We start from the raw sequence: 12,249 nt of genomic DNA, 5'->3' as shown, positions 1-12,249 counted from the left end.
ACCCCAGCAGCTCTCCTATCAATTGAGTGTTGAAGTGGATCCTCTGAGATGACAATACATAGTATATATATTATTTAGGGTCTGTAATGTTACTGTTCTAGAGTTATGAGAGGTACTTATCAGCCTAGACGAGTAGGTTTCAAGATATATTCTAATAAAACTATGGATAAAAATATTTCCAATTAAAATTTTGGCTGATTTTTCATATATATTTTTTTTTCTCACTTTTTGCGTCTTTTGGAAAATGTTGTTTGTGCTGTTTAAGACCCCTCTACCAAAATTTTTTTTTTGGATGCACACATATAAAAATTGCTTTTTGTTGTGCATACCTTGCAATGTCCTCATTTCCGTCAGACCGTTTTCACTTGACCTTGATCTCATTTCATGAATCGGTGAACAAGGTTAAGTTTTGGTGGTTAATTCCATATCTCAGATACTATAAGCAATAGGTCTAATATATTTTCGGTGTATGGAAGGACTGTAAGGTGTACATGTCCCACTGGCAGTTGTCATCTGACCTTGATCCCATTTTCATGGTTCAGTGATTATAATAAAGTTATTGTTTTTTTATCTGTTTTTTTTTTATACTGTATTCAGTAGGTCTACTATATTTGGTGTATGGACTGATTGAAAGGTGTACATGTCAAGCTGGCAGGTGTCGTCTGACCTTTACCTCATTTTCATGATTCAGTGGTTATAGTTAAGTTTTTGTGTTTTGGTCTGTTTTTCTTATACTGTATGCAATAAGTCTACTATATTTTGTGTATGAAATGATTGAAAGGTGTACATGTCTAGCTGGCAGGTGTCATCTGAACTTCACCTCATTTTCACTGTTCATTGTTCAATGTTTTCAAAGTTTTGTGTTTTGGTCTATTTTTTTAAACTATAAGTAATAGGTCAATTATATTTGTTGTATGGAAGAATTGTAAACTGTACATGTCTGCCAGGCATGGTTCATCTGACATTGACCTCATTTTCATGGTTCATTGGTTCTATTTAGTTTTCATGATTAAATCTTTTTTTAGAAACTATAAGCAATAGGTAAACTATATTTATTGTATTGAATGATTGTGAGGTGTACATGTATTTCTTATTTGGTTTATATGACCTTGACCTCATTTTCTTGGATCATGTTAAGTTTATATTGTTATAATTGTAGTAGAGCTTTATATTTAGAACTATCAACATAATATCAATGATAAGTAAAGAAGGCGAGACATTTCAGTGTGTGCACTCTTGATTTACTCAACGCAGGTTTGAAAGTTGTTTCAATTAAGGCTTCTGTATATATAAACAACAATATGGTACCATTTTTATTCAACAATGAACAACTTGTCATGTAACAGTATTACACATAGCTGAGGCACTCAACATTTTACAAATTTAACATAAATGTAGATGTTTATAGACAAGAGAAATCTATATAAACCAAACAAAACAAAATGTGACTGAATCTTTTGTTTAATTTCAATGTGTAAGAATATATTATGCTTATACAATGTACTGATATGATATATATGCTATGATTTCTGTGATCTTGATGAATACATATCATAATTCCCTGACTTTTCAATCAAAATTTTTTGGAAAATTGTCAGGTGATGCATTTCCAATTGAATATGAATGATGTCAAGGTTAAATATGGGAAAAGAGTTCAAAATAATCAGAAAAAAATAAGTGAATGTGTCAGAAAAGAAATTAACATTTATAGGTCAAATAACTGTGATTGATTCTTACATGTTCTCTACAATAGGAATTGTCAAAACTATCAGAAAAAGAACAAAATCTATATAAATTGTGAACCAGTCGTTTTAAATTTTGGGAGGGGGAGGGGGTTGATGTTCATGATCCCAAACAAAGAAAATAAGGAAATTTTTCTTTTCCCCAAATTTAATTTTTATTATTTCCAGTTGCAATATTTCACTTTGATGAATATTTCATGAACATTGATGGTTTAGATTCAAATTAATTAAGTGGTGCATTTCCGATTTTTTTATGGTAAATTTCAAAATATCAGCACAATAAATAAACTAGAGGCTCTAAAGAGCCTGTGTCGCTCACCTTGGTCTATGTTAATATTAAACATTGTACACAGATGGATTCATGACAAAATTGTGTTTTGGTGATGGTGATGTGTTTGTAGATCTTACTTTACTAAACATTTTTGCTGCTTACAATTATCTCTATCTATAACAGTAGTTTCGGTGGAAAATATTAGTGAAAATCTACAAATTTTGTGAAAATTATTAAAAATTTACTATGAAGGGCAATAACTCCTTAGGGGGTCAATTGACTATTTTGGTCATGTTGACTTATTTTTAGTTCTTACTTTGCTGTACATTATTGCTGTTTACAGTTTATCAATATCTATAATAATATTCAAGATAATAACAAAAAAAACAGCAAAATTTCCTCAAAATTACCAATTCATGGGCAACAACCTATAATCCAATTCATCTGAAAATTCCAGGGCAGATAGATCTTGACCTGATCAACAACTTTACATCATGTCAGATTTACTCTTAATGCTTTGGTTTTTGAGTTATAAGCCAAAAACTGCATTTTACCCTTATGTTCTATTTTTAGACGTGGTGGCCATCTTGGTTGGTTGGCCGGGTCATCGGACACAATTTTCAAACTAGAAACCCCAATGATGATTGTGGCCAAGTTTCAATTAATTTGGCCCAGTAGTTTCAGAGGAGAAGATTTTTCTAAAAGATTACCAACATTTACGAAAAATGGTTAAAAATTGTCTATGAAGGGCAATAACTCCTAAAGTGGTCAAATGACCATTTTGGTCATGTTGACTTATTTGTAGATCTTACTTTGCTGAACATTATTGCTGTTTACAGTTTATCTCTATCTAAAATAATATTCAAGATAATTACCAAAAACAACAAAATTTCCTTAAAATTACCAATTCAGGGGCAGCAACCTAACAACAAAATGTCAGATTCATCTTAAAATTTCAGGGCAGATAGATCTTAACCTGATAAACAATTTTATCCCATGTCAGATTGCTCTAAATGCGTTGGTTTTTGAGTTATAAGCCAAAAACTGCATTTTACCCCTATGTTCTATTTTTAGCCATGGCGGCCATCTTGGTTGGTTGGCGGGGTCACCGGACACAATTTTTGAACTAGATACCCCAATGATGATTGTGGCCTAGTTTGGTTAAATTTGGCCCAGTGGTTTCAGAGGAGAAGATTTTTGTAAAAGTTAACGCCGGACACAGGACGACGACGGACGACGGACGCAGGACGCCAAGTGATGAGAAAAGCTCACTTGGCCCTTTGGGCCAGGTGAGCTAAAAAACTTACTTACAATTTTACATGTCTTCAAATCACTTACTAGGAAAATGCATACAAACGATGTAAATAACACCAATAACAACAAAAACTTGTCATGCAAATTACATTTTCTTTTTCTGTTTTTTCATATACTTTGATTGCCAAGTCAGTGCTTTTTCAAATCCATTTCTTCCATTTCTATAGTCTGCTATAGCTTGTTCTATCTCCTCATCTGTTGTCATAACAAATGGTCCTGGAAGAAAAATTGATATTAAAATTCAAATTTCTATCCAATCATTTGTTGTCACTATTTGTCAAACATGTTGTGAGAGTAACACAATATAACATTATGTAAAAATATTTTGTTTGTAACTACGTTTGTACGTTGTTTAGATGTGAATCATAGTGTATTATTACTTTGATGAAGTAGGCATTTACAACACTAATACCTGGAGTCATAGTTGTATGCTTAAAATGAAATTTTGTGTGTCCCAAATGCTTTTCTGGATTCACCTTCATCTGGAACTCTCAAAACTAAGGAAATGGTTTCAGCCACAAATACAATTTATGCTTTAATTATAAATGTGAGTTAAATCTAAGCATTTTATTTTATGACTTTTTAAGACCTGTGCTGCAAGGGATTGTTCATGCAGACATCTCAATGCAAATAAACTCATCATAGATATCAGGACTAAATTTTGTATATACGCCAGACGTGCGTTTCGTCTACAAAAAGACTCATCAGTGACGCTCGAATCCAAAAAAGTTAATAAGGCCAAACTAAAGTACGAAATTGAAGAGCATTGAGGACCAAAATTCCTAAAAGCTTTGCCAGAACCAGAATCTTTTATTGCAACCAGTTGTAATTTAAAGTTGAATTTCAGAATACTTTGAATGTCTATTTCTTTTCATAAGCATTTACAAATAAACTTAGCAAGATCAATAATAATATAATAATTAAAAGATGTCTATTGAGCAATATTGAATTTTTCTGTATATCAGGGAAAAAACTTGAATGTTGAAAGTTTAAACATGTTTGCTACTCTCCTCGTTATTTTGACATTTTCAAGATTAAAGTCCGTCAACTATGGAAATTCAAATCAGAAAATCAAAAAGAAGCTTGTGGGTTACAAAATAGAATTTGATAATTTTGTAAGGATTTGTAAAAGCATCTTGAGTTATCTGTAAATGAGGCTCCATGAGCATAGATGACACATATACCAAAATTTGTAAGACTTCAGGGGCGGATCTCCAGCCATTTAAAAAAAGGGGGGGGGGGGGGGGTCCCAACCTAAGATAAAGGGGGGGTTCCAACCATATGTGCCCACTCTAATGCATTGATCGGCCAAAAAAAAGGGTGGGTTCCAACCCCCAGAACCCTCCCCCTAGATCCGCCACTGGACTTTGACATGCTTTTTATACAATTATTGTCATTTATTGTCATACAAAAGTTTGTTCTTAACCAAAAGTTTTTTTTTTTTTTTAATTTAAAATGTTTACCATGTTTTTTTATTGGTTCCTTTAAAGGCTGTCCTGCAATCAACAAAAACTGAGCAACTTCTGAATTCTGAAAAAAGCAATTCAACATAGTTTTATCAAAATTCATTTTATGTGTACATTTGTCCATAATAAATGAAATACATACAATATAACACAGTCTACCCAATTAAGTTTTTGATAGTCTATAGTAAAAACTATTAAGGAAAAAATTTGTTATGATGTCACTGAACATAAATCCTTGTGAGACGTTTTGGAATTTACATGGCACAATAAATGAAATTTAATAAGATTGATATTTGTCTCGCCTTCTTTTTCATTGTTCCTTTTCTGTATTTGTGTGTGCTTTTTTATTATTTATTTTGTTTCAGTCCAGTGTTAAGTCATTCTTAAAATAAAGTTAGTGGTTCATATATTTATTGTTTTTTTTTGGTTGGTGGTTTTTAAAATCATCTTTTTTTTGTTGTTGACATCAATGATAAGGATATCAGTATAAAATGGGTTTCATTTTTTAGTAAATGTTATCTTGAACAATTATGGTATTTGAGTAACATTCACATAAAACAAAAAGGAGTCAGTGCAAAAGATATAATACTTATTTTGTATATAAAAAAAATTAGACTTATCTCCCCTTAACCATACAGGTCCTGCTTGGTTTATAGAACAAACTACAACATCTTCAGCTGATTTTTTGCGTCATTTTTTTAATTCTTTTATATGGTTTCAAGAACGTTTATACTATCCAAGGTTTATTTTCCCATATGTTTGATGTTTAAATGTGCGAAATTCAAATACTGATATGTTATTTTTGTATAGTGCTTTGGTTTTTAACAAACATTTTAGTATTAACTGTCTTTTAGAGGTAGTTACAATTTTTACCTTATTTTCCACTCTAACATGATCCCCATTCTGTTCTAACACCACTGTATGATGAGGTTCAAACTCTTCAGGGCTATTGTCTTTACCTAATAATCAGAAAAGTCAATTCATACTTTCAGAAAGGACTCAGGAATAAATCAATATTAACAAAATTAAAAATGTTTAAATAGTGTGAACAATCTAGAAATATTATCATTTACTTAACAAAATAGTTTATTCATGTACTCATTTAAACAAATCTGGTCCATACCTATACACACTTTTCCTGACAATGTGTAAATAAAAGCATTCCACTCTGTAGGGATTAGTTGGTTTAACACAGCTCCTTTATCCAACTTGAAGTCTAAATACATTGTAGGAGTTCTGGTAAATACACTTGACTGGAAGACAATATGAAAATTCAATTAAAATATTGTTAACTATTCACAGGTGCAAAAGAGATCTACACTAAATCATCTTGAAATTTGAAATAATAATATGTAAAAGTGCTTTATTAGTATTTGTCAAAGTGCTTTCTATCCAATGATTTTTTTCCTATTATATAGTGCTTGGTACAAATTTAACAGATTTTTTTTTTTTTTTGTCAAAGGGTTATTTAAAATATCTTGTCAAAATCTTAGGAAAATTAAACAAGCTAAATTAATTTTAGTCAAGGTGTTGGTACCACCTTATTTTAGAACTATTTTTTTCATCAACTTTTTGAAATAGGTTTAGAAGTTTATACACGCCTTAATTCCCAAGGATTCACCAGCTATGACCTTGACAAGAACACCATTTTGTTTTGTCCTTGGAATGTCCTTGTCTTTCAAGTCTTGGTATGTAGGAGGTATCATTTTATCCTTATGAGCTAGATTGACCCACAACTGTAGACCATGTTGTTCTGTTATACCTTTCTTTGGTATTTCACTGTGGACAATTCCTCTACCTGCTGTCATCCACTAAAACATAAAAAATTTAATAAGATACATAGCTTTTTCAATGAGAATTTCAAGTGAATTGAGAACATGACACCTACTTGAAAATTTCCCCATGAATTTCATGTGAATTTGACCTAAAAAAATATTGCATTGCTCATGATTTTCATTTTAAAAAATTGATGTGAGATTCATGCACATGAATTTAAATGAACATAAAATTGATGTGAGTAAAATATATGTGCAAAACTACTCCTAACCAAAATATATTGAAATATTTATTTCATAATATGCATGCATATATCAGTCTTATAGAAATCTCCTACCTGAACATCACCATCATCTAGTGTACCTTTGTTTCCACAGAAATCTTCATGTTGTACACCCCCCTTTATTATGTAGCTCACCTACAATAAATATGATAAATTAAAGGGCTGAACTTGCATTGAGGTGTGAGCTTCTGGTCTGTTTAATAGAGTACATAAAAAAATGCTGTCCATCTTCTAAAGGTTTTGTTGATTGCATCTATGAGGGGGGGTAGGAGGGGTCCTGATCCCGAAATCCCGGGTTTAAAACACAAAATCCCGAAATCCCTGGCTTATAAATACAAAGTCCCGAGGTCCCATAATTTAAAAAAAATAATTCCCTGATCCCGAGCTTAAAAACACCCGATCCCAGAGTCCTGATAAAGGTCAAATTCCCTCTCTTCTATTGATTATGTGTGATCAGTTTTAGAATAAACCATAACACTTCCTTTCCTTTAGAATGTTGAACCTGATTCAACACCTCTGGTGGACTGTAGTCTTCTGTCTCACTATGTTCACCAATGAAAGGGGATCAGTGTCTGTAAGGGCTTGAACTCTTCTGTCTCACTATGGTCACCCATGAAAGGGGATCAGTGTCTGTAAGGGCTTGAACTCTTCTGTCTCACTATGGTCACCCATGAAAGGGGATCAGTGTCTGTAAGGGCTTGAACTCTTTTGTCTCACTATGGTCACCCATGAAAGGGGATCAGTGTCTGTAAGGGCTTGAACTCTTGTGTCTCACTATGGTCACCCATGAAAGGGGATCAGTGTCTGTAAGGGCTTGAACTCTTCTGTCTCACTATGGTCACCCATGAAAGGGGATCAGTGTCTGTAAGGGCTTGAACTCTTCTGTCTCACTATGGTCACCCATGAAAGGGGATCAGTGTCTGTAAGGGCTTGAACTCTTCTGTCTCACTATGGTCACCCATGAAAGGGGATCAGTGTCTGTAAGGGCTTGAACTCTTCTGTCTCACTATGGTCACCCATGAAAGGGGATCAGTGTCTGTAAGGGCTTGAACTCTTCTGTCTCACTATGGTCACCCATGAAAGGGGATCAGTGTCTGTAAGGGCTTGAACTCTTCTGTCTCACTATGGTCATCCATGAAAGGGGATCAGTGTCTGTAAGGGCTTGAACTCTTCTGTCTCACTATGGTCACCCATGAAAGGGGATCAGTGTCTGTAAGGGCTTGAACTCTTCTGTCTCACTATGGTCACCCATGAAAGGGGATCAGTGTCTGTAAGGGCTTGAACTCTTCTGTCTCACTATGGTCACCCATGAAAGGGGATCAGTGTCTGTAAGTGCTTGAACTCTTCTGTCTCACTATGGTCACCCATGAAAGGGGATCAGTGTCTGTATAAAGGGTTTGAACTATCCAAACTATACATGTAATATACATGTACAAAAAACTTAGATATTTTCAATAAAACTGAGAATGGAAAGGCGGAATATGTCAAAGAGACAACAACCCAACCAATGAACAGACAACAGCCGGAGGCCACCTGTTGAATGAGGTCTTCAACACAGCAAGTAAATCCCATACTATGAGGAGTATTTCAGCTGGCCATGATTTGTTGGAAATTAGCTGTGGTCTCCAGGAGCTATTACATATTTTCCAAATCAATAATTGTGTTATGTTTGTCTCTATAACATTTATAATTTGTGAATAATTCTGGTTAAGTAATATTCAGAAGTGAGTGTTATGCATCAACTTACAGTTTCAAATCCTCTGTGTGGATGATCAGGGAACCCTCCTTTCCCATCACCTTTGAACTCATCTAACATCAAGAATGGATCTAAGTTTGGTATCTAAAATCATATACAGACATTTATTCATGTTTTTCTTACATAGTTCTTTTTTTGTTTATTATTTCCAATGGTATCACTTAATTTGGTAAAATTTATAATCTTTTAGAGACCCAATTCAACAATTAAAAAGAGATGGTGAAACTCTTTTCACTCTAGAATTTTTATACTAACATATATATGATATATTATGTCTCAGATTCACTGCTGTGTTTTTTTTCAAGATACATTCTACCATTGGTTTTGATAAAATAAACCTAAACTTTTATTAAGGTCAACCATATTGAAGCCTTAAATGGATATGAAACTTATCATTTCAAAGAGTCAACTCTATTTCAATATTCATGATGTTGATGCCTTTTCAACGGAAAAAATGATTTTTCAATGCAGATACCTTTACATCACATTGTCCTATATGATGCCATTCCCACCAAATGATCCCAGGTCAACTTGGCCAGTTTATACATGGTCATTCATAAAAATTGAAATTGTATAAAAAAAAAAAAAGGTTCTTATTACACAAACTTTAATTGGCAATAACATAACCATTTAATACAAAGGAAATAAAAAATCCTCACATTTTATGATATTTGACCCCAAAGGTTAATTTGTGTTTGCAATAATGGCTGTCATGTTCATGATTGATTGGCAAGTACACATGGAACACATTTATGAAACTTTACACCCTATGGATGATGTGACCACACATTTGTATTAATTGGCCAACTGAGGGCCACCTCCTGGTGAGTTGAAGACCCATTGGTGGCCTTCATCTGTTATCTGCTCATTGGTCAGGTTGTTGTTTCTCTATTATAATTTGGCGTCAATTGCTCTCAGCATGTAAACTATTTTATTGGGTTGTTTAATTAAAAGTGAATTACCTCCCTTCTTCCAATACTCCTCCTAACTCTAGCACCGACTCCTTCATCCTGCTCCACACTGACTACAGATTTCCTGACACTACGGGCTGACATACCAGTACACACAATTTTCTTTTTGGCTCTAAAATGTTTCAATCCTGCAAACTAATATTTGATCATGTTTCTAATTTCAATTATTAAATCTTATAATTTTTACCAGTTCAACTTTCTCACCATTTTGATTTTTTATTATTCTCTTTTAAATTCCAAATCTTTAGATAATACCACAAAATTATTAAAAATCAATCTTTCTTGGAGTGACAATATCAGGTTTTTCTCTCTGCTTTTTCATGTGAGTAGTCAATTAGTTACTGCATAAGGTATTATTAAAAAATCATAAAAACTATGAATATATCGCCTATTTCAGTAATAAATTACTAAGTGTTCCATGATCAATCAATGTTATGCTTATAAAAGGAAGGCTTCTGAATTTCTTATTGAAAATAAACAAAATCAAATGAAGTCATTGACATGCACATTTTTCAGTAAACTTTCTATCATAAAATGATTTTATAAATCATCAAATAAAAAAAATCCAAATTTTTCTTTTTTAACACCCACAAATAATGCAAGATTTTGTTGGTGATTTTAAAATTAAAAAGTAACAATTTTAGTTGCAATCTCTATCCTGCCTTTATTTTTCACTCTATTGTGACCTGCCCTTTTTTTTATTAATTTATCCTGTCTTTCAATATCTTTTTTCACATAAATTGTCATCCTGCCTTTTTAAGCCAAGTTGCTTATCCTGTCTTTTTTTTCTAATTATATCCTACCCCACCACACTTTCAAAAGCAAACAAATGGTAGCTCCCTTACCAAGGATGTAACTGTTGGAAAGGAGAATTCCAGGGATAATCATATTTCTATTCCAACTGGATATGGCTGTGAATTTATATTTCCTGCAGTCAAACTCCCTACCATGCAGTGCTTGTTAAACTCTATGAAAAGGAGAATTTAGTCCAAGGATAACCATATTTCTATACCCAGTCAAACCTAGTCCAAATAATCATGACGTCTTACCATAGCCTTGCAAGAAGTCATAATTATTTGGACTAAGTGATTCAAAATGAAAAATTAAACTTACCTGCAATTTTTATTGTTTTTTTCCAGATCTAAATTAAGAAGTTCTCTAGGATAAATGAAATTTTCAAAAAATCATAAAGTCTTTGTCAGCTATGATAGACTTATGATACTATGGTCAGCAAGTAATTTAGTATATATAAAAACATGTTATGGTTCATTTTCTAGAACATAAATAATGATCAATAATGACTTAGCAATTGTACCTCATCTCCCTATTTTGATCTAGAAAATGTGAAAAAAAACCTAAATAATATAATAATACCAATTTTGTTAATTTAATTCCTTTAATAATGAATTTTTTTCTACAGGATTGGTTGATGTTCAAAATGTTTTTTATTTATTTTTGCTAATTTCAAACCAAGGGAGATAACTCTGTTTGATAATTACAAAACTTTGTTGCTTCATGTACATTTTATTTATTATTCTTCTGGGATATATAGTTGCTTACTTTCCACTTCTGCATGACAATAGCTTTTTATTCAATGAAAATTTTACTTGGTTTTATTGTCGAAAGCAATTATAAAGGAGGGGTTTAGATTGATTAGGTAAACCAAGAGTCATTGTTATAATCTCTTTATTGTTCAGAATTTGCCATTTGAGATGATTGGTCATTTGTTGCTTGCTTGATGTCTGATGGTGAAATAATATAGCAATACTATCATGCAAATTTGGACATAAAACCATAATCAAATAATACAATAGGTTGATTCTCCAAGGAAGGGTTGGGTCACCTGATGAAGAAAGTTAGACTGTCACTGGAAATGAGGGTATGTTTGGGTGCAGAAATTGAACCCTACAACAGATAACCTATAGACCTGTCAAGAGTTGTTACAAGGGTTTTCTTTTGGGGGAGCAGAGTGCACAGGACTCTCTCTATACAAGGCATCAGATTTAAAGTCTACAATTATTACCCTGTAGATGTGAATTTAAAACATCCCACACAGCCAAACTAGCAACCAATTTTGACTACCAGTTGACAGTAGTGAATGTGGTACTGTGGATTCATTTATTTTTGTGGGTACCAAATTTCATGGCTTGAAGACAACTTACACTTGTGTGGACATTTAATTTAGTGGCTCTGGTAGAGTCTGCAAACAAGCCTATGAAAAATTTGCAATTCCTTGAACATTTAAAATTGTGGATCACCTTTACCCAAGAAATTACAAAATTGGTATCTAAAGAAAAATATTGAACCAACAGTATATTTGAGGTAAAATTAAGTTTTCACTCCTCACAAAAATAATACTTTTTAATTATCCCCATATATTTCCACACCTCTAGTGACAAAACACAACAACATTATATATTTATGCAATTTTTTTTAATAAAATGAAGTTAAAGGCAACAATTACAAAAAATATCATTTATACACTAACAGCAAGTAAAAAATTGTACAAATAAAAGGCTTATTTCTACATTAAAAATGTGTAAAATTCAAAGTTAGCAAGCTAGGCGATTAAAACATTCATTTAAACAAATCATTACCATATATACTGGACGAGACTACAGAGTTTGGCATACAAAATTCAGCTGTCATCTTATTATAATGGCGACTATT

At 32.7% G+C, this 12,249-nt stretch overlaps 1 protein-coding gene across 2 annotated transcripts; it reads right to left on the bottom strand.

The window, feature by feature from the left end:
* Positions 1 to 1,300: 1,300 nt before the first annotated feature.
* On the bottom strand, positions 1,301 to 10,936 carry LOC134696742 (pirin-like). 2 transcript variants are annotated; one of them, XM_063558673.1, is made up of 9 exons: positions 10,693 to 10,936; positions 9,571 to 9,714; positions 8,600 to 8,692; positions 6,907 to 6,987; positions 6,395 to 6,604; positions 5,917 to 6,046; positions 5,667 to 5,752; positions 4,791 to 4,857; positions 1,301 to 3,543 (listed from the first exon to the last, which is right to left on the bottom strand). In XM_063558673.1, exons 2-9 carry the CDS (start codon positions 9,661 to 9,663, stop codon positions 3,413 to 3,415), a joined length of 891 nt encoding a protein of 296 aa, XP_063414743.1. In that variant the 5' UTR covers positions 9,664 to 9,714; positions 10,693 to 10,936; the 3' UTR covers positions 1,301 to 3,412. The 2 variants fall into 2 exon arrangements, with proteins under 2 accessions (XP_063414743.1, XP_063414742.1); XM_063558672.1 differs by having other exon boundaries at positions 9,571 to 9,691.
* Between the last annotated feature and the right edge of the window lie 1,313 nt (positions 10,937 to 12,249).

The sequence above is a fragment of the Mytilus trossulus genome, chromosome 14 (assembly GCF_036588685.1).
Source record: "Mytilus trossulus isolate FHL-02 chromosome 14, PNRI_Mtr1.1.1.hap1, whole genome shotgun sequence".
In the NCBI taxonomy this organism is placed as follows: domain Eukaryota; kingdom Metazoa; phylum Mollusca; class Bivalvia; order Mytilida; family Mytilidae; genus Mytilus; species Mytilus trossulus.
This window is presented reverse-complemented; position numbering and strand designations above follow the sequence as displayed.

Coding starts and splice junctions, on each gene's coding strand:
- LOC134696742 (XM_063558673.1), bottom strand. CDS start 9,663: ATGTCAGCCCGTAGTGTCAGGAAATCTGTAGTCAGTGTGGAGCAGGAT. Junction 8,693..9,570: donor GGAGTATTGGAAGAAGGGAG/GTAATTCACTTT, acceptor ATATGATTTTAG/ATACCAAACTTAGATCCATT. Junction 3,544..4,790: donor GGAACCAATAAAAAAACATG/GTAAACATTTTA, acceptor TTTTTCTTCCAG/GACCATTTGTTATGACAACA.